Source organism: Salvia miltiorrhiza, chromosome 7, assembly GCF_028751815.1.
Source record: "Salvia miltiorrhiza cultivar Shanhuang (shh) chromosome 7, IMPLAD_Smil_shh, whole genome shotgun sequence".
NCBI lineage: Eukaryota > Viridiplantae > Streptophyta > Magnoliopsida > Lamiales > Lamiaceae > Salvia > Salvia miltiorrhiza.
The window spans coordinates 34,294,279-34,319,937 of NC_080393.1; the positions used below are offsets into that span (position 1 = coordinate 34,294,279).

The window sequence follows — 25,659 nt, forward strand, 5'->3', positions numbered from 1 at the left end:
GACACAGAAAATGAAAGCACTATAGATGTAGCATTGTTTACTGAACCATCATTCATCTGAAAATATAAAGTGGTTCACCCAATAACATTGCACAACTATTATCCCTGACGTTTACGAGAGATCAATTCACAAATGGCAACAGATCCTTGCTTTTATCATCAGGTTGAACGTCTAAACTACACAATACATTACATTACATAGAAATAATTTATGACCCTAAAACTAGACTAAAATGGGCGTCACTAATGAACATTAAGATATAATTAGTTAAATTAAACTGAACAAAAGTCTAAAAACATGGATTAATTTATAGTGTAAAATAAAAAATAACGACCAATCAAAAAAAGTGTTTAGCTTGTTAATCATTAAAACAAGCTCAGTAAAATAAAATAAAATTCATGAATTTACCTTGAAATGAACTCTGAGATCAGATCCCCTAGCCTTACAAGCTGCAACAAACATTCAAACAAAACCAAATCAGCAAACAAGACAAATAAAACGACGAACAGAATAAATCATCACAAAACAATATAAACCTACATTTAGTGATGTTATCGGGCTCTCTCGAGTATTTCACCTGTAGAATTTGCAGCATAAATTAAATTAAAAGTTCAAAATTCGCAAATGTGTTTGGATAAATTTATGAGGCTGAGAGAAGATGAAAGATACCATTGTTGCTGCTGTTCTTCTTCGGCAGTACTGAAAAAACTAATGGAAGTCGATTGCCCTTCTTCGAAAGAGAAAGAGAAGGGTTGGTGCAGAAGATTTTATAGTAAAACCCCCATACTCAATGGCTTCATGGGCTGGGCTTCTCCTTTATGGGTCTCAATTTTTTATAATTGTGAGGTAGAGTCGTCGGCCCATAAATGAACATAGTAGATTATTTATGTTTTGGTCTCAATAATATGATAATGGGTTTATTTTTCAATCTAAACATACTAAATTTGGTGCGTTTACTTTGATGGATAAATTTATCCATGAAAAATAATAGACAATAAAAATTTATGCATTTAAATGTCTATTTTCTTTTTCTACATTTTACACAAAAGTGAAGTTCATCATTTTTTCTTCCTTATTTTCACTTCAAAGATTGATAATATTATCCCTCCAGAATGTATTGTTTTTTTATTTATTTTTAGAGAAAAATTTCATTCCCTCGAATTGAACATAAAGGCATATATATGAACACAAGTATTATTCTGCATTATACATTTTGAGACGTATCAAATTTTTAGGTAACACATTTGAATTTAGTTGATTATTCAAGGAAATTATTTCATATTTTCATGCTCCAATTCCTTAAGATTTTGTCACATTGACTGTGACATAAATACATTGGTTATTTACTTCGTCGAAATAAGTTCGATCTACTGGAAAACTAAAATAAAAAAGATACTTGACTGTAAACACAAATTTTTGTATTTCAATTTGATAAAATACAAAATGCGTTACAAAGATAATTTGATAGATTTGAAGATAGATTTATGCGGGTTGCAATCTCTAGTTAATCCTCTGATTCTTCTCTTCCATTTGATTCTTGGGGTGCAAGCTCGAATGTTCTTGAAATACTTGATTTGATGACGTCAATCCAAGGGACTCAAAGCATGATTTTGGATTGAACATTGAACTTGATTTGATTTGAGAACATTCTTGAAATTTGTAAGAATGTCTTGAAGCTTTTGAACTTGATTTCTTTGGATACTTGAAGATCACTTCAAAGATTCGCAGAAATACTTGAAGATTTGAAGAAATGCTTGAAGAATTTGAAGATACTTTGACTATTGCCTTGAAGATCTTGAATATACTTGAATACTTGAAGATTTTGAAGATTACTTGAAGATACTTGAATACTCAAACAATTGAAGATTTGAAGGATACTTGACTGATAGATAGAATTCTTCAAGATACTTGAATACTTGGAAGAATACTTGAAGATACTTGAATACTTGATTGCTAGTATTAGAGTTAATATGTTGTGTTTACAATGGTTAGGACCTTAGAAACCAATTCATCTGTGGTATACGATTAGATTTGAACCATAGAAATGATATATCAATACGTGTAAAGGACGCGAATATGAACACAACCTACAAAATAAGTGGGAAAAATCATTGATGAAACGAGGGCAAAGGAGATCGAGTAAGAAGTCCAAGAAGAAATATGCTATTTAGGATCCAAAATACATATCCAAGCACATAAGAAAATTTCGATTAATCTCCAAAATCCAAACATAGTTCAAAACAAAGTGGACCAAAAAATAACTTTCAAAACTTGAACTACAATATGATCCAACAAATAGCCAATTGCTCAAGACTTCCTCGGTTTGCTCGTCGCCAACTGCGACTCGGGCTGTAAAGAAACAAGAAACAACAATCATGGTCAGGGCTTAATCAAATGAAGTACAGTATAAATCAATTAATAGAGCTGGATATTTAAAACTTCAAAACGTATCAATTTGTTACCTCTTTTTTCACAGGCTCTTCCTTTTCTGACAAAATCAACTCAATATGGCAAGGTGACGACATGTAGGCTGAGAATAAGGTCGCATTAGTTCATCCACAAAGTTACAGTTATGAAAAGAAAAGACTATAATGATATGCAAACATACGGTTAATCCTTCCATGAGCACGGTATGTGCGGCGCCTTTGCTTCTGGGCCTGGTTAACCTGAATGTGAGAAATGAATAGTGCATCCACATCCAAACCTTTCACCTGTCAAAAAACTAATAATTAGACATGGAAAAGAAAAGGAAGACATCAGGTATAATAACTAAAGAAACAGGATACGTACCTCAGCATTACTTTCGGCATTCTTGAGCAAATCCAAGATGAACATGGCAGATTTCACTGGCCAGCGACCTTGTTCGTTAGAGTGTCTATTCTTGGCGTGAGCAGTTCGCCCAACACCACCACAGAAACGAGTGAAAGGTATGGCCTGTTTGTGGGCAAGCACATCCTCCAAGTACCTCTTGGCCTTGCCCAAAGGCAACTTCCTGATGGCGTGCGCTGTCTCCCTAGTGTTCTGATAAAATAAAATTTTCATACTTAGCTAATTCATCATAATCTCCGGATAACATCACGAAATATAGCATTCAATTTAAAATCAGAACAGAATCATTTATTAGACAATTAGGCAAGCAGAAGAGAATCCATAAAAGTTGTACACAAATATGAAACATAACTGACAGCAATACATAACTCAACATAAATTGACTTCAAACATCACAAATGTAGCATTGTTTACTGAACCATCAAATCATAGGAAAAACTCAAGTGGTTCACCCAATAACATTGCACGACTTCTATCCCTGAAGTTTACGAGAGACCTATCCACAAATGGCAACAGATCCCTGCTTTTTTACATCAGGTTGAACATATGCCAGCTCGAAAAAGCTCACGGTAGACACTACTATATGTACTACATCAAACGAATACGGTGACAGACACAGAAAATGAAAGCATTATGGATGTAGCATTGTTTACTGAACCATCATTCATCTGAAAACGCAAAGTGGTTCACCCAATAACATTGCACAACTATTATCCCTGACGTTTACAAGAGACCAATTCACAAATGGCAATAGATCCCTGCTTTTATCATCAGGTTGAACGTCTAAACTGCAGAATAAATTACATTACATAGAAATAATTAATGAACCTAAAACTAGACTAAAATGGGTGTAACTGATGAACATTAAGATTGAATTAGCTAAATTAAACTGGACACAAGGCATTGAGTGAAGCCAGTCCCTTTGGGTGTAGCCACTCATTACGAGCAGAGATCCATTCTTTAATACGAAAGCATGTTGGTCATATTTATTAAGCTTCTCTGCTCTCTTAATGGGGGGTTCCCCCTCACATCTTTCAGCTGACTTAGCTGTGAGAAAATTAAACGCAGTGTCAACTTTAAAAAAAACAAATACAGCCACCAAAACCTTGTTAGTTGTAAAGTTAGCTAAATAATTTACAATTCCTACACCAGCATGAGGTTATTGGCTTTTAAATAAAATAAAAGCAATCAAACTTATTCCCCTTCTTCCAAAAATCACCCCTCTTTTATTGATAGCACTTGAAGTAAAGCTAATCAAGTATGCTTTCTGATTTTTGCTCATACACTTAACATTTAAAAGTGTAGACAAACAACATTCCTAAGGAAAACTAGATGCCCCTTTTAGAACACATCGATTAATTTATTGTGTAAAATAAAAAGGAAGAACAACCAATTAAAACAAAGTGTTTAGCTTAGTTAATCATTAAAACAAGCTCAGTGGAATAAATAAAATAGACGAATTTACCTTGAAATGAACTCTGAGATCAGATCCCCTAGCCTTACAAGCTGCAACAAATATACAACCAAAACAAAATCAGCAAACAACACAGATAAAACGCCGAACGGAATAAATCATCACAAAACAACATAAACCTACATTTAGTGATGTTATCGGGCTCTCTCGAGTATTTCACCTGTAGAATTTACAGCATAAATTAAATTAAAAGATCAAAATTCGCAAATGTGTTTGGATAAATTTATGTGACTGAGAGAAGATGAAAGATACCATTGTTGCAGCTGTTCTTCTTCGGCGGTACTGCAGAAACTGCGGAAGTCGATTGATTTTCTTCGAATGAGAAAGAGAAGAGATGGTGCAGAAGATTTTATAGTAAAACCCTAATACTCAATGGCTTCATGGGCTGGGCTTCAACTTTTTGGGTCTAAATTGCGAGGTAGAAGGGCCGGCCCATAAATGAACATAGTAGATTATTTATGTTTTTGGTCTCAATAAGATAATAATGAGTTTATTTTTCAAATTTAAATTTAAATTATACTTCATTTATTTATTAAATTTTAGAGGAAATTAAAATTTCATTCCAAAATGTATTTATTTATTTATTTTTAGGGGAAATTTTCATTCCCTCGGATTTGAATTTAGTTGACTATTCAAGGAAATTATTTCATATTTTCATACTCCATTTCCTTTAGATTTTGTCACATTGACTGTGACATAAATACATTGGTTATTTACTTCGTCAAAATAAGCTCGATCTACTAGAAAACTAAAATAAAAAAGATACTTGACATCGTTAAATGAAGATTATGGGTTCTTTATAATAAGATATTAATGTTTAAAAAATTAACCATTGCTTATAATATTAATGGTAACGATCAGTATTATACTTTTCATCTATCGTTGTAGTCAACACTTAAAACTTCAAATTCTTTTGATAATTGTTTCCGTTGCTTACTAAAAAGAGTAGTAGTTATATAATGCCCAAAAATTTTCACTACATCAAAAGAAAGAATTACAACCATGATGTTTCTTCAATCAATCAATTATGATCACTGGAAAAATAGTTTCAAATTTCAATCAGTATGTAAATCCATATTAAAGAGACTAGCCAAGTAAATTATACGCAAAGTGGTTCACCCAATAACATTGCACGACTTCTATTCCTGAAGTTTACGAGAGACCTATTCACAAATGGCAACAGATCCCTGCTTTTTTACAACAGGTTGAACATATGTCAGCACATAAAAGCTCACGGTCGACACTACTATATTTATTACATCAAACGAATAAGGTGACAGACACAGAAAATGAAAGCACTATAGATGTAGCATTGTTTACTGAACCATCATTCATCTGAAAATATAAAGTGGTTCACCCAATAACATTGCACAACTATTATCCCTGACGTTTACGAGAGATCAATTCACAAATGGCAACAGATCCTTGCTTTTATCATCAGGTTGAACGTCTAAACTACACAATACATTACATTACATAGAAATAATTTATGACCCTAAAACTAGACTAAAATGGGCGTCACTAATGAACATTAAGATATAATTAGTTAAATTAAACTAAACAAAAGTCTAAAAACATGGATTAATTTATAGTGTAAAATAAAAAATAACGACCAATCAAAAAAAGTGTTTAGCTTGTTAATCATTAAAACAAGCTCAGTAAAATAAAATAAAATTCATGAATTTACCTTGAAATGAACTCTGAGATCAGATCCCCTAGCCTTACAAGCTGCAACAAACATTCAAACAAAACCAAATCAGCAAACAAGACAAATAAAACGACGAACAGAATAAATCATCACAAAACAATATAAACCTACATTTAGTGATGTTATCGGGCTCTCTCGAGTATTTCACCTGTAGAATTTGCAGCATAAATTAAATTAAAAGTTCAAAATTCGCAAATGTGTTTGGATAAATTTATGAGGCTGAGAGAAGATGAAAGATACCATTGTTGCTGCTGTTCTTCTTCGGCAGTACTGAAAAAACTAATGGAAGTCGATTGCCCTTCTTCGAAAGAGAAAGAGAAGGGTTGGTGCAGAAGATTTTATAGTAAAACCCCCATACTCAATGGCTTCATGGGCTGGGCTTCTCCTTTATGGGTCTCAATTTTTTATAATTGTGAGGTAGAGTCGTCGGCCCATAAATGAACATAGTAGATTATTTATGTTTTGGTCTCAATAATATGATAATGGGTTTATTTTTCAATCTAAACATACTAAATTTGGTGCGTTTACTTTGATGGATAAATTTATCCATGAAAAATAATAGACAATAAAAATTTATGCATTTAAATGTCTATTTTCTTTTTCTACATTTTACACAAAAGTGAAGTTCATCATTTTTTCTTCCTTATTTTCACTTCAAAGATTGATAATATTATCCCTCCAGAATGTATTGTTTTTTTATTTATTTTTAGAGAAAAATTTCATTCCCTCGAATTGAACATAAAGGCATATATATGAACACAAGTATTATTCTGCATTATACATTTTGAGACGTATCAAATTTTTAGGTAACACATTTGAATTTAGTTGATTATTCAAGGAAATTATTTCATATTTTCATGCTCCAATTCCTTAAGATTTTGTCACATTGACTGTGACATAAATACATTGGTTATTTACTTCGTCGAAATAAGCTCGATCTACTGGAAAACTAAAATAAAAAAGATAATTGACTGTAAACACAAATTTTTGTATTTCAATTTGATAAAATACAAAATGCGTTACAAAGATAATTTGATAGATTTGAAGATAGATTTATGCAAGTTGCAATCTCTAGTTAATCCTCTGATTCTTCTCTTCCATTTGATTCTTGAGGTGCAAGCTCGAAGGTTCTTGAAATACTTGATTTGATGACGTCAATCCAAGGGACTCAAAGCATGATTTTGGATTGAACATTGAACTTGATTTGATTTGAGAACATTCTTAGAATTTGTAAGAATGTCTTGAAGCTTTTGAACTTGATTTCTTTGGATACGTGAAGATCACTTCAAAGATTCGCAAAAATACTTGAAGATTTGAAGAAATGCTTGAAGAATTTGAAGATACTTTGACTATTGCCTTGAAGATCTTGAAGATACTTGAATACTTGAAGATTTTGAAAATTACTTGAAGATACTTGAATACTCAAACAATTGAAGATTTGAAGGATACTTGAATGATAGATAGAATTCTTCAAGATATTTGAATACTTGGAAGAATACTTGAAGATACTTGAATACTTGATTGCTAGTATTAGAGTTAATATGTTGTGTTTACAATGGTTAGGACCTTAGAAACCAATTCATCTGTGGTATACGATTAGATTTGAACCATAGAAATGATATATCAATACGTGTAAAGGACGCGAATATGAACACAACCTACAAAATAAGTGGGAAAAATCATTGATGAAACGAGGGCAAAGGAGATCGAGTAAGAAGTCCAAGAAGAAATATGCTATTTAGGATCCAAAATACATATCTAAGCACATAAGAAAATTTCGATTAATCTCCAAAATCCAAACATAGTTCAAAGCAAAGTGGACCAAAAAACAACTTTCAAAACTTGAACTACATTATGATCCAACAAATAGCCAATTGCTCAAGACTTCCTCGGTTTGCTCGTCGCCAACTGCGACTCGGGCTGTAAAGAAACAAGAAACAACAATCATGGTCAGGGCTTAATCAAATGAAGTACAGTATAAATCAATTAATAGAGCTGGATATTTAAAACTTCAAAACGTATCAATTTGTTACCTCTTTTTTCACAGGCTCTTCCTTTTCTGACAAAATCAACTCAATATGGCAAGGTGACGACATGTAGGCTGAGAATAAGGTCGCATTAGTTCATCCACAAAGTTACAGTTATGAAAAGAAAAGACTATAATGATATGCAAACATACGGTTAATCCTTCCATGAGCACGGTATGTGCGGCGCCTTTGCTTCTGGGCCTGGTTAACCTGAATGTGAGAAATGAATAGTGCATCCACATCCAAACCTTTCACCTGTCAAAAAACTAATAATTAGACATGGAAAAGAAAAGGAAGATATCAGGTATAATAACTAAAGAAACAGGATACGTACCTCAGCATTACTTTCGGCATTCTTGAGCAAATCCAAGATGAACATGGCAGATTTCACTGGCCAGCGACCTTGTTCGTTAGAGTGTCTATTCTTGGCGTGAGCAGTTCGCCCAACACCACCACAGAAACGAGTGAAAGGTATGGCCTGTTTGTGGGCAAGCACATCCTCCAAGTACCTCTTGGCCTTGCCCAAAGGCAACTTCCTGATGGCGTGCGCTGTCTCCCTAGTGTTCTGATAAAATAAAATTTTCATACTTAGCTAATTCATCATAATCTCCGGATAACATCACGAAATATAGCATTCAATTTAAAATCAGAACAGAATCATTTATTAGACAATTAGGCAAGCAGAAGAGAATCCATAAAAGTTGTACACAAATATGAAACATAACTGACAGCAATACATAACTCAACATAAATTGACTTCAAACATCACAAATGTAGCATTGTTTACTGAACCATCAAATCATAGGAACAACTCAAGTGGTTCACCCAATAACATTGCACGACTTCTATCCCTAAAGTTTACGAGAGACCTATCCACAAATGGCAACATATCCCTGCTTTTTTACATCAGGTTGAACATATGCCAGCTCAAAAAAGCTCACGGTAGACACTACTATATGTACTACATCAAACGAATAAGGTGACAGACACAGAAAATGAAAGCATTATGGATGTAGCATTGTTTACTGAACCATCATTCATCTGAAAACGCAAAGTGGTTCACCCAATAACATTGCACAACTATTATCCCTGACGTTTACAAGAGACCAATTCACAAATGGCAATAGATCCATGCTTTTATCATCAGGTTGAACGTCTAAACTGCAGAATAAATTACATTACATAGAAATAATTAATGAACCCTAAAACTATACTAAAATGGGCGTAACTGATGAACATTAAGATTGAATTAGCTAAATTAAACTGAACAGAAGTCTAAACACATCGATTAATTTATTGTGTAAAATAAAAATGAAGAACAACCAATTAAAAAAAAGTGTTTAGCTTAGTTAATCATTAAAACAAGCTCGGTGGAATAAATAAAAAAGACGAATTTACCTTGAAATGAACTCTGAGATCAGATCCCCTAGCCTTGCAAGCTGCAACAAATATACAACTAAAACAAAATCAGCAAACAACACAGATAAAACGCCGAACGGAATAAATCATCACAAAACAACATAAACCTACATTTAGTGATGTTATCGGGCTCTCTCGAGTATTTCACCTGTAGAATTTACAGCATAAATTAAATTAAAAGATCAAAATTCGCAAATGTGTTTGGATAAATTTATGTGACTGAGAGAAGATGAAAGATACCATTGTTGCAGCTGTTCTTCTTCGGCAGTACTGAAAAAACTAATGGAAGTCGATTGCCCTTCTTCGAAAGAGTAATAGAAGGGTTGGTGCAGAAGATTTTATAGTAAAACCCTCATACTCAATGGCTTCATGGGCTGGGCTTCAACTTTTTGGGTCTAAATTGCGAGGTAGAAGGGCCGGCCCATAAATGAACATAGTAGATTATTTATGTTTTTGGTCTCAATAAGATAATAATGAGTTTATTTTTCAAATTTAAATTTAAATTATACTTCATTTATTTATTAAATTTTAGAGGAAATTAAAATTTCATTCCAAAATGTATTTTTTTATTTATTTTTAGGGGAAATTTTCATTCCCTCGGATTTGAATTTAGTTGACTATTCAAGGAAATTATTTCATATTTTCATACTCCATTTCCTTAAGATTTTGTCACATTGATTGTGACATAAATACATTGGTTATTTACTTCGTCAAAATAAACTCGATCTACTGGAAAACTAAAATAAAAAAGATACTTGACATCGTTAAATGAAGATTATGGGTTCCTTATAATAAGATATTCATGTTTAAAAAATTAACCATTGCTTATAATATTAATGGTAACGATCAGTATTATACTTTTCATCTACAATTGTAGTCAACACTTAAAACTTCAAATTCTTTTGATAATTGTTTCTGTTGCTTACTAAAAAGAGTAGTAGTTATATAATGCCTAAAAGCTTTCACTACATCAAAAGAAAGAATTTCAACCAAGATGTTTCTTCAATCAATCAATTATGATCACTGGAAAAATAGTTTCAAATTTCAATCAGTATGTAAATCCATATTAAAGAGACTAGCCAAGTAAATTATACACAAAGTAAGGAAAAAATTAGGCGAAGAAGAAAAAGATGCATGGGATTAAAAGGTATAGGAAGACAAGAAACTTGTGAAGGCAATGACATCCATCCAACTTGGAAAAAGGCTTTTCAATTTCGTCGTTTGCTCGGTTAAATGCAGGTCCACCACAGCAACATCGAGCCTCAGACGTTCCGATGTGTTGGCCTGCACAACGGAAGCATGCCAGTTGCATCAAGGTTTCAGAAACTAGATTAAGACTGTCTGAAGATGCAAGGAATCTCTTCATCAGAAGCCATGATCAATTGTGAGATAGTTTGATTACCTCCAACCAGAATGTCCAATTCTCGTAGCCTGTGCCGCTCAGTCTGCAAATGTATGATGGTGGCCCGTTGCCAATTCTAACAGTAGCTGTCAAAAGTTCGAACAGATATTAGCGTACGACATAGAAAATGACATTGGGATTGGGACAAAGGAATTCAAATCAACCTGGAACTATGTTATTTGCAAATGACCAATTTGATAACGGTCCTGTAATGTTGAGGACTGCAACCCACACCTCCTTCAAGGAACTGCATGAGGGAGTCAAACAGCAGTATTTCATCGTATTAAGAAGAATCCAGGAAGCAAGCCGTCCGACAAAGGACTCTATCAAATACATATCAGCGGAGAATTTTAGAAAGCATACCCTAACGAGAACTCCAAGTTGACTCTCCGAGATCCCTCAGTCGAGATGCTAGGGGATATGTGAGACGTCACAAGTGGAAATTTTGAGTATTCTTTCAAGATTTCTTCATTCGTTGTGGGAAACTTCAGGCTTCTTGAAAACAAAGCATTAATGGGAAAAATTCCCTGTAAAAAAGAGAATTTGGATTCGTAATCAGTGTCCATTGTAATTATAAATTTAGAGGTACTTTTGCTAATCAAGCTCATGCTGTGAGAAGCCAGCCATATTGGGACCAAAAGGTACTATCAGGGCACTTTTTTTTTGCTATTCAATGTCAATAATAAGCAGTATGAGGCTAATGTTTAATTTTTATGCTGAATGTATAAATTGCATGGCTTGACCAAGTATGGATTATATCACAAACACTGGTATTTGTTTCAATGAGGTGTGAAATCCATGATAGTAATAACAGAAACTCTTTGTTGGCAATACCAAACTCGACAACCGAAAGATTCCTACAGGTAAGGACCTACTCCTGTCATGGAAACTCATGAATTCATTTTCTTATTCATGTGATATCTTCATAAAAGATCGTGACAATTCACTAGGGTCAAACAGACGTAAAAAAAAAAAAGAACTTAAGAAATTACCGTCCATCTCTGAGTATCTGATTGAGTGACCGTGTCAAAACTTAATTCTTTATCACCATACAGTGCATTTGCCGCGTCAGGTGCATGATGGAAAACAAACATCAGGGAATTGGAGTCAACTACGGCAAAATCAAAACTAACTCCAGATACTTGATCTGCATCTGTCGAATGGATGAGAATAGTGCCACAAATTTGATGTCATATTGGGTAGAACCAGAGTTATTGCAGAGAGCAGTCAATAATTAGCCACTTGAAAATAAAGGTGAATGCTAGCCTACACGCCCATTGTGGGCACATCCATGACACCTAGAGTGTATTCATTTTGAAATAATGATGCATGCATCCAATACACTAGGTGTTCATGGAGGTGCACGTGAGGGTGTGTATGCTAACATTCCTTTGTAAATAAAATCATAGCTATTGTTCACTTTATCTCCAGGTCTCCCATTCTTCAGTTTAATGACCAGACCTATAGTCCACTACTACATTAGCATCATTCAAATATGATAATATTGCAAGCAGTTTTCATGATCTTCATGAATTTATCAGAACTACTAACAATTAGCTGGCATTTCACATGAAGAACAGAGAGCTTATTAGCTATACAGCATGCACATATATAAAACTTTGATGCGACTGAATAGCCACACGACCAACTCATGTGACTGATAGTAACAACAGAACAGATGTGATAAAAGCATATAGAGTTAATAAGGAACATGGGTTGTCTAAATGTACCTATTGTCTGAATCGTATGCTGAAAAACGACCCTTTTTGGTGCATCGTTGCTATATGGAAAGAATTGTGATGATAAAGCCAACGCAAGAACACTTCCATGCAGCAAAACTTGGATAATTGGTGGTTTTGCCAACCATTTCCCAATAACAGGTATACAAGGGCCAAAACACCAGCCTGTCACTAATCCAACTATAGCGGCAACTATTGCATCAGGAACAAAATATCCTGAAATAATTGCTAATATGTGAGAGGATTACAAATACTTGTTTCAAATCCTACTTGGGTTTTGGGATTTTTCAGTCTTAATTATGCAAGGACTACAATCACGATGATATTGCAGAAGATTAGAAATGCCAAGGATATCTCAGTAGATATAGCAATATAATGTTCCATCAGTAAATGCAACCAGCTCAAGGATCCAAACAAGTGCAATAGATTAGAAGAATGTTGATTTTGCAGTCTTCGAAGTACAAAAAGCTGTATACCAACCATAAGGAGGTGGATGAGAGCCTGTCATGCCCATTTTTTCGATGACAAAGACAGCAAGAAATCCACCAAAGTATATAGAGTACATCAGGCAAGGTACCAAAGGGATCACATATGATGCTGCAGACCTGACAGACAGAAACATCTTGGTGAAAATACAAGCCAACTAGTTATATACTGATATGGTTAAGTTTGGCTGAAATAAAGCTATCCTGCATAAGAAACTAGACCATGAAACACCAAAATGCTAGTACATTAAGTACGCCAAAAATACCATGACAAAACGATTCTAGAATTGAAGAATGAGTTATTTAAACTAGCACCTGAGAGATTGTTGACCAAATGTCTTTACCGATAGACAATAGGAGATCCAAGCTGGAAGCATAGAAACTGATACAAAGAATGTGATGAAACCCCCACTCAACCCCGATACAAGGCTTGCCGGTTTTCAGAATTTATGTGAACAATTTAAGTCTTAGGAAACTAATGCTGTTAGGAAAGTAAAAAGATATGCACCATCGATCCAACCATATACAAACTCCTAAACTGAGTAAGACAACGAATATTTTCACCTACCAAAGTCAAGAGGGTATAGAACCCAAATGCTCCCCAGAACCTTGCTTCATCATCCAATTCCTGCCAAAAAAAAAAAGAAAGAGAATAGAACTTCTATAGTTCAACATCGAGAAGTTAACAAAAGTAACATGAATCTATACATTAATTAAATGAGTTAAATTTAGTGGACGGTCTATTGTTAGGCGAAAGTCAAAATTTTCCTCAGTTAGACAAGTGTCAGATTGAGAAGATTAAGGACTTCTTTTAGGTATTGGAACTCATTAGTTGCCAAACTAGAAACTTGAAAGGAAGGTTGTATCCGATGGCTTTGGATTAGTGTAGGTCATAACCAGCAAGGATACAACATATAAACATCTTTAAAGTTTATAGAACAGTATACCAGAAGGAAAAAACATTTGTCCACCAAGATGAAAATAAGACTGTAACAGAAGCACACACCTCCCGTGATAATGAAAGAGCCAAAACATCTTGAGATAGAGGAAATTGCTTCCAAATAATTCTTGGAACCAACAGACCAACAATTGAGCATGGCACAAACATTAGAAACGCCAAAAATGGATTTGCAAACCTGTATAAACCCAAAAAAGAAAGGGTTAAAATTACCATTCCTCACAACAATGAACTACAGAGGGTATAGAGAAAGAAACAAAATAATGTTTTTTTTCCTCCAAATACTAAATTCGATCAAATTGAAAAGAAAGATAGGTTAGCACATTGTCTTAGTGAGAACCATCAGAGAAAGCAAAGTTAAAAAGTAGACACACCAGTTCATGGAATGTCCAGAGAATAGTAACCGCAGAATAGATAAACAGATCGGCAGAAGTATGGCAAATATGATCCCACAGGCATGGAATAATAATCCTGCATAATTGTAAGTGAAGAATTCATAGAAAAAGTAACAGAAAAGGACCAAGAGACTGGAGGCCAAGAACAGAATCTTATATTGAACTCATAGATGGCGTGATACAGTTGGAACAAGCTTTTATGTCATGAAGTAAAGTAGTAAACACATCCAATAAATAACAACCCATCTAGTATAACACAACCTTAAAATGTTAGTAAAGCGCGCGCACACACTTGCATTTTAATTCTTAATCTTCATCCCAACAGAAATCCTCTATAGCCTGTTTTGAGCTAAGGAAATATAATTATCTATTAGCCTCTCTCATGGACTACAGTAACTCAGAAACCTATCATCATTTTATTCCTAAAGAGCCACAGATATAAAGTATATAAACACACAAACAATGCAAGTGTGAAAATTTGGAATTAAGCTATAATAGAAAAATTGAGGAGCAAACCAATTTATTTGGAGTATTCCTCAATGAGCTCGTCGTAAGGGTCACGGCGGCCTTGGACATTGCTAATCTGCTCATCCCAGAAGATCTGAGCGTTGTGGCGCTCAAATGTCCAGAAGCCATAGGGGCGCAGGGGCAACCGATGCATCTCCAGAGTCTTCTTGCACTGCTCCTTCCGCTCGTACAATCTCTCCCTCGCTTTCCTGTCTCTCTCGTTTGGATCCTCCATCAATCGCAACACCAAATTCTCCGCAAATTCCATTATGAACCCCATCTGCAACCATCACAATTCATCACATTTTTTAATGATACAACGCGATTATTCGACTAATTGATCGATTTCAGCTTCACCAAAAAGGGGGGGAAGAAAGAGTTTCGCTCAACACTCACACATTTTAACATTCTCGATCAGTTTCTAACTGAACCTTAACAAAAGCATATCGAAATCGAATTCTAATTGCCTTTTATCGAACATTTTTGTGTAGAATATAGTTCTGAAAGTCAAGACGAGCTGAAATCACAAACCCTAGAATTTGAATCTTATATCAGTGAGGAAATTACGAGAGGTAGATGAAATTGAAGCTCAAATAACGTGAGAATACGCTAAATCTGCAGCATGAATAACAGAAAAAACAGGAGTTTTGTGAATGATTTACCTTGTAATCTTCGAGAGTCCTCAAGGAAATTGATCTAGAACCTGAAAAAAAAACATGAAAATGAGTAAAATTACTGAAATTTATGGTTAGATTAATGGGCTTTCTATCTCTCAAAAAGCCCATAAAACTGATTATTTGAAGCCCAAGCCCATATTTATTACAAATACTATTTGACTAATGACTATATACGAAAGTCCTCTTTTTATAAAAATAAATAAATAAAATTTTCAAACAAGATTCTCTATTTCATAAAATATTTTCATATTTAAAATGTCAATTACATATTCTCACAAAAAATGTCAATTACATAACGGGATAAAATATAGCCTTGAGAAGTCATGATTTTTTATATGAGGCGTTGACTCAACCTAGAACACCTCTAGTTTGACTTGCAATAGAACAAGGACATTCTAGTGATGGTAAGTTGACCCAGTGTCATCTCTCAAGGAAAGTCTTAAAGGGCTTCTAGCAGTATCGTGGAAAAAGTAATAAAAGAAAGCAGTAAAGAGTTTGATTATTAATCTAGAACTGAAACTTAAAACTGAATTAAAACCAAATTGTAAAATTACTAGGCGAATTAAATTATTAACCCTAGGCAGAATTAAAACAATTTAAATAAAATCTAACTTAAGAAATTAAGTACTTGTAAATTAAAAATAAAACTAATCTAGGCATGAAACTAAAGTGCATAATTTAAATTGCATAATTAAAAAGAAAGCATAAACATGAACTAAAAACATAAATATGATTAAACGAAAATAAATTGAATTGAAATACGAAATACCGTAAATGTCTTGAACGTGTAATTGTGTCACACAATCACAATCCAATAAATAACTAAAAACTTAACTTAATCGAAAACTAACTAAAAACAATGAATTTTCAATACTATGAAAAAGAACTAGCAAAAGAAGAAAAATTCTATTTTTCGGATGCCAAGAGATCTCAAAGATGGAGTCTCAAACTATAGCAAAAGATAGATGATTTACAATAGAAATGAAACCCTATTTATAGACCTAGCTCTGATGAGAATAAGCATAGCTAGATACACATGCGGCAGCGCTGGCAAGAATAAACATAGTTGGAAAGTAATGGTGCTGGCAAGAATATGCGAAGCTGGAAAGAATAAACATAGCTCTGGAAAGTGAACTCTTATGATTATGCTTGGGAAAGGTAGTCAGCGTTGGCGAAATAGGTGGAACTGGAAAGTAGTCAGCGCTGGCATTTATGGGCGGAGCTGAAAATGGTCAGCGCTGGCAGTTATGAGCTGAGTTGAAAATGGCCAGCGCTGACAAGAATGGGTGGAGCTGAAAATGGTCAGCGCTGGCAAGAATGAATTGAGTTGAAAATGGCCAGCGCTGGCAGTTATGAATTGAGTTGAAAATGGTCAGCGCTGGCGTGAATGGGCGGAGCTGAAAATGGTCAGCGCTGACAAGAATGAGTTGAGTTGAAAATGGTCAGCGCTGGCGTGAATGGGCGGAGCTGAAAATGGTCAGCGCTGGCAAGAATGAGTTGAGTTGAAAATGGTCAGCGCTGGCAAGAATGGGTGGAGCTGGATTCGGCAGCGCTGACTGCAGTAGCGCTGACTTTGACTTTGGCACTTTGACTTTGACTTTGGCGCTGACTATGTCGATGTCTGCTAAAAACACCATTTTTAGCCCAAAAATCTCCAAAATTGCATTCTTCCATCTATAAACCCAAATCTCCTGCAAAGCATCAAACAAACCATAAAACGCACCAATTTCCAGAAGATTTAATTTAAAATATGCACATGCAAACCCCTAAAATTAGAACAATTAAGCATAAATCAACCCTCCCACACTTAGCCTTTTGCTTGTCCTCAAGCAAAATCCATATGAATCCTAGGAAGAGATTGATTTCAACAATACAAATTTTCATCCAAACGTTCACAAAGTCAATTCAAAATTTTATCAACAACACACATCTCTTGATCATGCAAGTAACTCAAAGTTTAAGACGCAACAAAAGAGTAATGCAAGTAATTCGATCAGACCCGATTCTCCGCTAGAAGTGAATTCCCTAATGTGATCACCTTTATAATCAATATCCCCATTTTTCACACTTTTTGTGCTTAAGATTTTCAACAATTGAGCCATAAATCATGAAATAAAACCATTTGGATGTAATCCAAAGTCTTTTCACGTGGTTTCCTATGCTCATAGTTAGTCTAGAGGAGCAGAGACTCAGAGCTGTCACGTTTTCAGAACAGGCCAGATGTTTCAGAGCTGGAATTTTCAGAGTTGGCAATTCGTCCAACATTTTTCACATTTCACAGATAAGATACAATCGTAGGTAATCACACTGACAATACTCCTTCTAGTATCTACCGGACAAATCACGTTTTACTAACTTACAATCATGTTGCAACAAAACTCATAATTCTTTGCATAATCAAGAGACGCATATTAAAAATAAAACAAGAATAACCACCATTCATTCACAAACCCTAAATGCACATCGAAAACCATCTTCTCTTCCACAAATTCATAAAAATTCGCATGAGACAAAGACCAAAAACTAAGCATAGAAGACTAATCTCGCCATTTTTTTTTTTTTTTTTATTATTATTATTATTATTATTATTATTTTTTTTTTTTTTAAATATAAGCACAAGAAAACACCCCCACACTTAAAGCATGCCATGTCCTCAGGGAAGAAAAGAAATACGAATAGTTTAGAAAACGTCCCTGATTATCGGCATTGAAAAACTGAAGCATCGTGAGAGGCGGTTAAGAAAGGGCTTTGTCTGTTGCAAGTGGAGAGTGGCAGCATTGATAGCTGCAGAATAGAAAGGCAGCGCTGAATCAGCGTGTTTGAAGAGCGGCCCCACGTAGCAATTGGATATCGCCTAATGCGCGCCGTCAGCACCGCCTTTCAACGCCATCGTCAAATTTGAAATCAAGTCGCCTAACGAGTGCCCCACGCTAGGGCAGTTCAGCGCTGACGGGTGTTGGGCGCAGCAAGGCGTGGTGGCAGTAGGGCCGAATCTTTGGGAGTGAAGGTACTTGCATTTGGCAGCGCTGGCGTTATGCCGCGCTGAATATGGAGAGTGAAGGCGCTGGCATTTAGCAGAGCGCAGCGGGCTAGATGGTCAGCGCTGTCGGAGAGGCGGCATTTGCGCTCGGCCTTGATTTGCTGCATCAGTGACTCGATGACGTCGAAGTTGTTGGTTAGGGCGAGCTTGTGGATGATGGTGGCGTAGAGGGATTCATTGGGGTTGTAGATTTTTTTTTTTTTTTTTTTTTCGGGTGGAGAGCTGGGCGAGGAGAGGGCAGCCCCGGCATGCGGCAGCGCTGGCGTGGTGTGCGAGAGCAAGGCGTGGCTGGGCGGGGTGGCTGGCAGCGCTGGCGTTTGACGGTGTGGCTGGGCGGGGCGTGGCTGGCGGGGTGGCAGCGCTGGCGGGTGGCAGCGCTGCCGGGGGCGTGGCTGGGCGGTCTTGGCGGCTGGCAGCGCTGGCGTGTGGCTTGGCGGGGTGGCTGGCAACGCTGGCGTGTGGCGGTGTGGCTGGGCGGGCTTAGCGGGTGCGTTGACGGGAGTGGGCTGCGGTTGGCGGGTGGGATGCGCTGGCGGGGTGGCAGCGCTGGCGGGTGGTCTTGGCAGCGCTGGCGTGCGGCGTTGTTACCTCCTGCCGTGCGTTGTCGGCATCAGGCGGCATTTGCGCTGTCGGGTGCGCTGAGCGGGCTGGCAGCGTTGACGGGAGTGGGCTGCGGTTGGCGGGTGACAGCGCTGGCGGGTCTTGGCGGCTGGCAGCGCTGGCGGTGTGGAGCGAAGAAGCCGGGCTGGGCTGCCGTGTGGCGGGTGGGCTGCGCTGAATATGGAGAGCGAGAGCGCTGGGCGGAGGTGCATGGCTGGGCGGAGGTGCATGGCTGGGCGGGCAACGCTGGCGGGTGGCAGCGCTGGCGTTCCGTGGCGGGCTGGTCAGCGGGTGGTTGGGTGTTGGCGGGCTGGTCAGCGCTGGCGTTCCCGGCTGGTGCACCATATTTTTTTTTTTTTTTTTTTTTAAGATACTCTTTCCCCCAAAATTTGCGACGCTGACTGCTTCACTCAATCGACCTTGCCTTTATTTGCCAACGCTGACTCCTTAAGCTATTTTCCTTTCTTTTGCCAGCGTTGGCTTTTATGGCGTCTTTTCTCCCTTAGCCATTATTGGCAATTCTTGACCTTAGCCTTGTAACTGTGCCATTATAGGCGCTGGCAGCGCTGGAGTCAAAACATGAACGCCAACATCAAAGTATCCACATGGCAACCAAAACTGAGGAAAGACTCTAAACAAACAACGAAAACAAAGAAAGCAAAAGAAAAATAAAAATTAAAAACAAACCAAAGGTGGGTTGCCTCCCACTAAGCGCTAGAGTTAAAGTCTCCAGCCCGACTTCAGAGTTGAACTTCAGCTAGGGTTGTGCAGAGCTTGAGACTCCACCTCCATAGGCGAGCTCTGGTGCTCGTAGTACGGCTTCACTCGATGGCCATTCACTCGGAAACTCTCCTTTGTGTGCTCGTTCAACAGCTCTACCGCACCATGCTCGAACACCTCTTTGAGTAAAAATGGACCGCTCCATCTGGATTTCAGCTTTCCCGGAAATAACTTAAGTCGAGAATTGAACAAGAGCACCTTCATTCCAGGGCAAAGCTTCTTGTGGCAAATGCGGCGATCGTGGAGTTGCTTCACTTTGTCCTTGTAAATTCTCGCATTCTCATACGCCTCATTGCGTAGCTCATCTAGCTCCTCCATTTGTAGCGTGCGCTGCTTCACAGCAGAGTCCAAGTCATAGTTAGCAGCCTTGATCGCCCAATAAGCTTTATGCTCAATTTCCACCGGCAGATGGCAGGCCTTGCCATAGACGAGACGGTACGGACTCATCCTAAGCACGCCCTTGAAGGCAGTTCTGTACGCCCAAAGAGCATCATTCAACTTTGCGGACCAGTCCTTGCGCGAGGGTTGAACTGTTTTCTCCAAAATTCCCTTGATTTGCCGATTGCTCGTCTCGGCTTGGCCAGAGGTCTGCGGGTGATAAGGTGTTGCTACCTTGTGCGTGATTCCATTCTTCTTCATGAGCTTTGCAAACAACTTGTTGCAGAAGTGCTTGCCTCCATCGCTAATGATGGCTCTAGGAAATCCGAATCTAGAAAGAATGTTCTCTTGCACAAACTTAAGTACCACATTAGCATCACATGTTCGCGTGGGAATAGCCTCAACCCACTTGGACACGTAATCTACAGCAAGTAAAATATATTGAAACCCATGTGAAGTAGGAAATGGCCCCATGAAATCAATGCCCCACACATCGAAAATTTCGACAATTAATATGCTTTGGAGAGGCATCTCATTCCTGCAGCCGATATTTCCTACTCTCTGGCACCTATCGCATGCAAGAGTGAAAATGTGTGCATCTTTGAAAATGGAAGGCCAAAACAAACCTGATTGAAGAATTTTATGTGCTGTTTTCTGCCCCCCAAAGTGTCCACCACAATGATCTTCATGGCACATCTTCAACACTTGTTGTTGCTCCTCTGCCGGCACACACCGTCTAATGACATCATCCTTTCCAAGCTTGAAGAGGTGAGGAATCTCCCAATAGTAGTGTCTGCACTGAGCTAAAAATCTCTTTCTCTCCTGCGATGTCAGCTCAGGTCGTAGAATACCACAAACTAAGTAATTGACAATATCGGCATACCAGGGCTCGGCGCTCGCAGGGCTGGACTGAGCAGCGCTGAGTTCGGCAGTGCTGGGCTGGACAGCGCTGAGCTTATCAACGCTGACTTCGGCAAGGCTCGCAGGGATGAACTGAGCTGCGTTGGGCTGGGCAGCGCTGCATTCGGTGGAGCTGGGCTCGGTAAAGCTGGACTCTGCAGCACTGCACTTGTCAAAGGTTAATGCATATGTTTGCTCAAAAGGAAAAGATTCAGGGATGCAATTAAGATTCGACTCTATCCGATGATTATCCAATCGTGAAAGGTGGTCAGCTACATGGTTCTCGCTCCCTTTCCTATCCCTGATCTCTACATCAAATTCTTGCAACAGTAAAACCCAACGGATCAGACGAGCTTTAGCTTGAGGTTTAGTCATCAAATATCGCAGCGCAGCATGGTCACTATGAACAATAACCTTAGACCCAATGATGTAGGCACGAAATTTATCTAAGGCAAAGACCACAGCAAGCATCTCTTTTTCAGTAGTGGTGTAATTTACTTGTGCACTGTTCAGAGTTAAACTAGCATAGTAAATTACGCGTAACATCTTATCCACACGCTGACCTAGCACAGCTCCTACAGCAGAGTTAGACGCATCACACATAATTTCAAAGGGCAATGACCAATCAGGCGCAATCACCATCGGGGCAGAGCTCAATTTTAGTTTTAATGTTTCAAAGGCATTCATGCAAGAGTCATCAAAATTAAACGGAATGTCCTGAGCTAGCAGTTTGCATAGAGGTTGGCTAATTTTAGAGAAATCTTTAATGAAACGTCGGTAAAAACCGGCGTGACCTAAGAAACTCCTAATTCCTTTAACATCAATAGGGGGTGGTAACTTTTGGATTACCTCCACTTTAGCTCTGTCGACCTCTAGTCCATGCTTAGACACCACATGACCCAAGACAATACCACGTGTAACCATGAAATGACTCTTTTCCCAACTCAAGGTTAGGCCACTTTCAATGCACCTTTGCAACACTACATCAATCTTCGTCAAACAATCATGAAAGGACTGCCCAAAAACCGAAAAATCATCCATAAAAACCTCCACGAATTTACCAATCATTTCAGAGAATATGGACATCATGCATCGTTGAAACGTCCCGGGTGCATTGCATAACCCGAACGGCATCCTCTTCCATGCAAACGTCCCAAAAGGAGTGGTGAAGGCAGTCTTGAGTTGATCTTCCGGGGCGATCGCGATATGGTAATATCCTGACAAACCATCAAGAAAACAATAAAAATCATGCCCAGCTAAACGATCTAACATTTGATCAACAAAAGGGAGAGGGAAGTGATCCTTCTTGGTGACAGCATTGAGTTTCCTATAGTCAACGCACATCCGCCACCCCGTCGTAGGACGCGTCGGTACCAACTCCATCTTGTCATTGCGCACTACCGTCATTCCTCCTTTCTTTGGCACGACATGCACGGGACTCACCCACTCACTATCAGCGACAGAGTAGATGATCCCTTCGGCCAGCAGCTTAAGGATCTCCTTGCGCACGACATCCATCAGAATAGGATTCAATCGTCGCTGGGCGTCTCGCTTGGGTGTTGCTCCTTCCTCTAGGTTGATTTTGTGCATGCATGTGGCTGGACTTATGCCACGTATGTCTGCCAGGCTCCATCCCAACGCTGCCTTGTTTCTCTTCAATACCTTGAGCAACGCTGCCTCTTGCTCCCAAGTCAGCGTGGAAGATATGATCACTGGCTTCTCCTCACCTGCTTCTAAAAATACATACTTGAGATTGGCAGGGAGTTCCTTTAGTTCCAGCGCTGACCTCTTGGTTTCCATCTGTTCATCAAAGGGCAGCTCGGTATGGCTGAAGGGTGCTGAGCTCGGCAGAGTTGATTGTAGCAGCGCGGGAATCGGCAGAGCTGGCTGCGGCAGCGCTGACTCTTCAGGCAGCGCTGATTCTTCAGCTTCCTTAGCTAATTCCTCCATGTCGGCCGATCCAGCAAAAGCTTCCATATACTCATGTTCCTGAATAAATACCTTCTCAACCAAGCCATTAATAGCATCTATATATGAACATTCACTTATGAAATTCGTAGAAGGCATTGCACGATTTTCATGCACCGAAAAAGACACCGACTCCCCTAACACCGTCATTTTAATAGTTCCATGTTTAACATCAATCAAAGTGTTAGTGGTTGCCATAAAGGGTCTTCCTAATAGTAGAGTGTGGTCTCTACCATTCTCATGCACATCCCCAATCTCAAGCACTACGAAATCAACAGGCACAATCAAACCCCCGACTCTAACCAGAATATCCTCTACTATCCCACGGGGGTACCTAACAGACCTATCAGCTAGTTGTAGACACATGCGAGTGGATTTCAAATTACCTAACTCTAATTGTTGAAAAATAGAGTAAGGCATCAAATTAATTCCTGCTCCCAGATCTAACATACCCGTGGCCTTCTTACCATTTCCCAAAGCAATATTAATCACAAAGCTACCTGGATCGCGCTGCTTTGGTGGTAAGGATTGCTGCATGATTGAGGTCGCTACTTCCGAGACTAAAATTTTCTCATTATCCCCGAACTTTCGCTTGTTGGAAACCAACTCCTTGAAAAACTTCACATACGCCGGTACTTTTCTGATCACATCAAGGAGAGGAAGATTCACGTTCACCTTGGCAAGCATGTTGTAGAAGTCGGCGAACTGTTTATCCAGCTTTTCATTCTTCAATCTGCTAGGAAAAGGGATCGGAGGTCGATAGGGTGTGGTAGACTTATGAAGTTTATTCTCCTTTTCTTCCTCCATCTCTCCATCTTTTTGTTGATCTGCCTTCTCTCCATTGGTAGGGTTGGTCAGAGCTGAGCTCGGCATCTCTGGTCTAGGCTGTGCTGAGCTCGGCAGCTCTGCTCTTGTGAAGGCAGAGCTATTCAGAGCTGAATTAGGCAGAGCTGGACTTGGCAGCGCTGACATCGGCGGAGCCGGATTCGGCAGCGCTGATTGCAGTAGCGCTGAATTAGGCTTTGAGAGATTCTGTAATGCTGAGTTCGTCAGGGATGATCTTGGCAGCGCTGGCACTTCCACTTTGTTATCCACCATCTTACCATTACGAAGAACAGTTACAGCTAGAGCTTGATGCGGCTGAGCAGGTTGACCATGAAACTTTCCGGGCTGCTGTTGTTGTTGGATTTGATTCAAAGTACCGGAAAGTTGACCGACAGTTGTTTCAAGCCTTTTTATGGTAGATGCTTGGGACTCCATATTCTGCTTAGTCATCTCCATATTTTGCTTACTAATCTCCATGAAAGCTTGCAAGGTATCCTCTAGGGATGTTTTCTGTGGTGGCATGGGCTGTGCACTCTGCTGCAGGGCTGATTGTTGATGTTGGTATTGCGGTCTATATGGTTGAGAAGAGCTTTGCTGCGGAGGGAAATATTGTGGTTGTTGTTGGTAGCCCATTTGGGGTGGTCGACGGTATTGATTCCCCCCAAAATTTTGATTTCCCCATCCAGCATTCGGTTGACTTCTCCATCCTCCATTGACATTCTGTTGCCCTTGATTCATGTTCTGCCCATATGGTTTACTTAGCCCTTGATTATAGCTTTGAAATCCTTGTGCCGCATAGACCTCGGCTTGTCCTTCCGGAGTAAACTCTCCCATTCTATGGCACTCATTAGCTCCGTGGCTGAAATCTCCACAAATACCACAAGGCTCTATATTCTGCATAGCTGGGTTCGGCAGAGCTGACATCGGCAGTTCTGCATTCTGCAGAGCTGGCGTCGGCAGCGCTGAATTCTGCACCGGAACGGAAGGTGTATCCATCTTGCCCATCTTCAGCTGTTGTACGTCCCGCATGATTGAAGCCAATTGTTGTTGTATTTCAAATTGATTCGTCACTGCGCTGGCTTCAACTCTTCTTCCACGGACGGATTTTTGTTGGGAGCTCTCAGCTAAAGTTTTGAAAATCCCTTTTAACTCAGTTGCTGTCTTCCGAGCTATGTTACCTCCTGCCGTGCTATCCACCATAAATTGGGCAGTTTGCACTAACCCATCGTAAAAGAACTGCATCAACATAACATTAGTGAATTGATGTTGAGGGCATTGACGGAGGAGTTCTTCATATCTCTCCCAAGCTTCATGCAAAGGCTCGTCCGCTCCTTGGGTGAACTCCATTATTTTTGTTCTCAACTCCTGTGTCTTATGGCTTGGGTAGTATTTCAGCATGAATTTTTCACAAGCATCTCCCCACGTAGTGATTGAGTTGGGTGGCAGAGATAGCATCCACGTCCTCGCCCGGTCTTTAAGTGCATAGGGGAAGCACTTGAGCTTGAGTTGGTCCTCCGTGAGACTAAGCAAAGGAATTGTTTGCACTTG

The 25,659-nt window shown here is 38.7% G+C and overlaps 5 protein-coding genes and 7 non-coding genes across 14 annotated transcripts; all 12 read right to left on the reverse strand.

Annotated features, from left to right (window-relative positions):
• Window positions 1-23: 23 nt before the first annotated feature.
• Window positions 24-156, reverse strand: LOC130996403 (small nucleolar RNA snoR74). Its single transcript, XR_009092583.1, has one exon. It is a non-coding gene; the product is annotated as a small nucleolar RNA snoR74 (small nucleolar RNA).
• A 1,942-nt stretch (window positions 157-2,098) lies between these two features.
• On the reverse strand, window positions 2,099-4,732 carry LOC130996134 (60S ribosomal protein L17-1-like). 2 transcript variants are annotated; one of them, XM_057921644.1, is made up of 7 exons: window positions 4,556-4,732; window positions 4,427-4,463; window positions 4,295-4,335; window positions 2,791-3,021; window positions 2,609-2,711; window positions 2,463-2,530; window positions 2,099-2,349 (listed from the first exon to the last, which is right to left on the reverse strand). In XM_057921644.1, the coding sequence occupies exons 1-7, from the start codon at window positions 4,556-4,558 to the stop codon at window positions 2,308-2,310; spliced, it is 525 nt and encodes a 174-aa protein (XP_057777627.1). In that variant the 5' UTR covers window positions 4,559-4,732; the 3' UTR covers window positions 2,099-2,307. The 2 variants fall into 2 exon arrangements, with proteins under 2 accessions (XP_057777627.1, XP_057777628.1); XM_057921645.1 differs by having other exon boundaries at window positions 2,189-2,349; window positions 2,609-2,704.
• Window positions 3,226-3,359, reverse strand: LOC130996383 (small nucleolar RNA snoR74). Its single transcript, XR_009092565.1, has one exon. It is a non-coding gene; the product is annotated as a small nucleolar RNA snoR74 (small nucleolar RNA).
• Window positions 3,465-3,597, reverse strand: LOC130996411 (small nucleolar RNA snoR74). Its single transcript, XR_009092591.1, has one exon. It is a non-coding gene; the product is annotated as a small nucleolar RNA snoR74 (small nucleolar RNA).
• Window positions 4,733-5,363: 631 nt separating the features above from the next.
• On the reverse strand, window positions 5,364-5,500 carry LOC130996439 (small nucleolar RNA snoR74). Its single transcript, XR_009092615.1, has one exon. It is a non-coding gene; the product is annotated as a small nucleolar RNA snoR74 (small nucleolar RNA).
• A 105-nt stretch (window positions 5,501-5,605) lies between these two features.
• Window positions 5,606-5,738, reverse strand: LOC130996404 (small nucleolar RNA snoR74). The gene has a single exon (XR_009092584.1). It is a non-coding gene; the product is annotated as a small nucleolar RNA snoR74 (small nucleolar RNA).
• A 1,976-nt stretch (window positions 5,739-7,714) lies between these two features.
• On the reverse strand, window positions 7,715-10,648 carry LOC130996133 (60S ribosomal protein L17-1-like). The gene is made up of 7 exons (XM_057921643.1): window positions 9,698-10,648; window positions 9,569-9,605; window positions 9,437-9,477; window positions 8,373-8,603; window positions 8,191-8,293; window positions 8,045-8,112; window positions 7,715-7,931 (listed from the first exon to the last, which is right to left on the reverse strand). The coding sequence occupies exons 1-7, from the start codon at window positions 9,698-9,700 to the stop codon at window positions 7,890-7,892; spliced, it is 525 nt and encodes a 174-aa protein (XP_057777626.1). The 5' UTR covers window positions 9,701-10,648; the 3' UTR covers window positions 7,715-7,889.
• On the reverse strand, window positions 7,907-15,749 carry LOC130996137 (uncharacterized). 2 transcript variants are annotated; one of them, XM_057921650.1, is made up of 3 exons: window positions 15,606-15,749; window positions 14,953-15,223; window positions 7,907-7,931 (listed from the first exon to the last, which is right to left on the reverse strand). In XM_057921650.1, exons 1-2 carry the CDS (start codon window positions 15,726-15,728, stop codon window positions 14,957-14,959), a joined length of 390 nt encoding a protein of 129 aa, XP_057777633.1. In that variant the 5' UTR covers window positions 15,729-15,749; the 3' UTR covers window positions 7,907-7,931; window positions 14,953-14,956. The 2 variants fall into 2 exon arrangements, with proteins under 2 accessions (XP_057777633.1, XP_057777632.1); XM_057921649.1 differs by lacking the exon at window positions 7,907-7,931 and having other exon boundaries at window positions 14,570-15,223.
• On the reverse strand, window positions 8,808-8,941 carry LOC130996393 (small nucleolar RNA snoR74). The gene has a single exon (XR_009092574.1). It is a non-coding gene; the product is annotated as a small nucleolar RNA snoR74 (small nucleolar RNA).
• Window positions 9,047-9,179, reverse strand: LOC130996418 (small nucleolar RNA snoR74). The gene has a single exon (XR_009092596.1). It is a non-coding gene; the product is annotated as a small nucleolar RNA snoR74 (small nucleolar RNA).
• On the reverse strand, window positions 10,455-14,682 carry LOC130994138 (uncharacterized). The gene is made up of 13 exons (XM_057919171.1): window positions 14,679-14,682; window positions 14,416-14,512; window positions 14,090-14,219; window positions 13,652-13,711; window positions 13,560-13,564; window positions 13,399-13,512; window positions 13,079-13,203; window positions 12,590-12,814; window positions 11,852-12,012; window positions 11,223-11,386; window positions 11,024-11,106; window positions 10,860-10,945; window positions 10,455-10,741 (listed from the first exon to the last, which is right to left on the reverse strand). Exons 1-13 carry the CDS (start codon window positions 14,680-14,682, stop codon window positions 10,598-10,600), a joined length of 1,398 nt encoding a protein of 465 aa, XP_057775154.1. The 3' UTR covers window positions 10,455-10,597.
• Window positions 15,750-19,762: 4,013 nt separating the features above from the next.
• On the reverse strand, window positions 19,763-24,384 carry LOC130994140 (uncharacterized). The gene is made up of 4 exons (XM_057919172.1): window positions 24,118-24,384; window positions 22,762-23,319; window positions 21,302-21,486; window positions 19,763-19,826 (listed from the first exon to the last, which is right to left on the reverse strand). The coding sequence occupies exons 1-4, from the start codon at window positions 24,382-24,384 to the stop codon at window positions 19,763-19,765; spliced, it is 1,074 nt and encodes a 357-aa protein (XP_057775155.1).
• Between the last annotated feature and the right edge of the window lie 1,275 nt (window positions 24,385-25,659).

What these genes read in the sequence shown, in the direction of transcription:
- LOC130996134 (XM_057921644.1), bottom strand. An exon ending in GCCCGATAACATCACTAAAT is followed by an intron (nt 4,336 to 4,426) that starts GTAGGTTTATGT and finishes TATTTGTTGCAG; the next exon opens with CTTGTAAGGCTAGGGGATCT. An exon ending in AAGAGCCTGTGAAAAAAGAG is followed by an intron (nt 2,350 to 2,462) that starts GTAACAAATTGA and finishes GTTTCTTTACAG; the next exon opens with CCCGAGTCGCAGTTGGCGAC.
- LOC130996133 (XM_057921643.1), bottom strand. An exon ending in ATGCCGAAAGTAATGCTGAG is followed by an intron (nt 8,294 to 8,372) that starts GTACGTATCCTG and finishes GTTTTTTGACAG; the next exon opens with GTGAAAGGTTTGGATGTGGA. An exon ending in TGCTCATGGAAGGATTAACC is followed by an intron (nt 8,113 to 8,190) that starts GTATGTTTGCAT and finishes CCTTATTCTCAG; the next exon opens with CCTACATGTCGTCACCTTGC.
- LOC130994138 (XM_057919171.1), bottom strand. An exon ending in TGCAAATAACATAGTTCCAG is followed by an intron (nt 10,946 to 11,023) that starts GTTGATTTGAAT and finishes AACTTTTGACAG; the next exon opens with CTACTGTTAGAATTGGCAAC. An exon ending in ATTGGACATTCTGGTTGGAG is followed by an intron (nt 10,742 to 10,859) that starts GTAATCAAACTA and finishes TCCGTTGTGCAG; the next exon opens with GCCAACACATCGGAACGTCT.
- LOC130996137 (XM_057921650.1), bottom strand. Translation starts at nt 15,728, where the DNA reads ATGGGCTTTTTGAGAGATAGAAAGCCCATTAATCTAACCATAAATTTC. An exon ending in GGACTCTCGAAGATTACAAG is followed by an intron (nt 15,224 to 15,605) that starts GTAAATCATTCA and finishes TGATGGTTGCAG; the next exon opens with ATGGGGTTCATAATGGAATT.
- LOC130994140 (XM_057919172.1), bottom strand. Translation starts at nt 24,384, where the DNA reads ATGGTGGATAACAAAGTGGAAGTGCCAGCGCTGCCAAGATCATCCCTG. An exon ending in ACCCTACCAATGGAGAGAAG is followed by an intron (nt 23,320 to 24,117) that starts GCAGATCAACAA and finishes TTGGTTGAGAAG; the next exon opens with GTATTTATTCAGGAACATGA. An exon ending in CCTGCGAGCGCCGAGCCCTG is followed by an intron (nt 19,827 to 21,301) that starts GTATGCCGATAT and finishes TTTTGACTCCAG; the next exon opens with CGCTGCCAGCGCCTATAATG.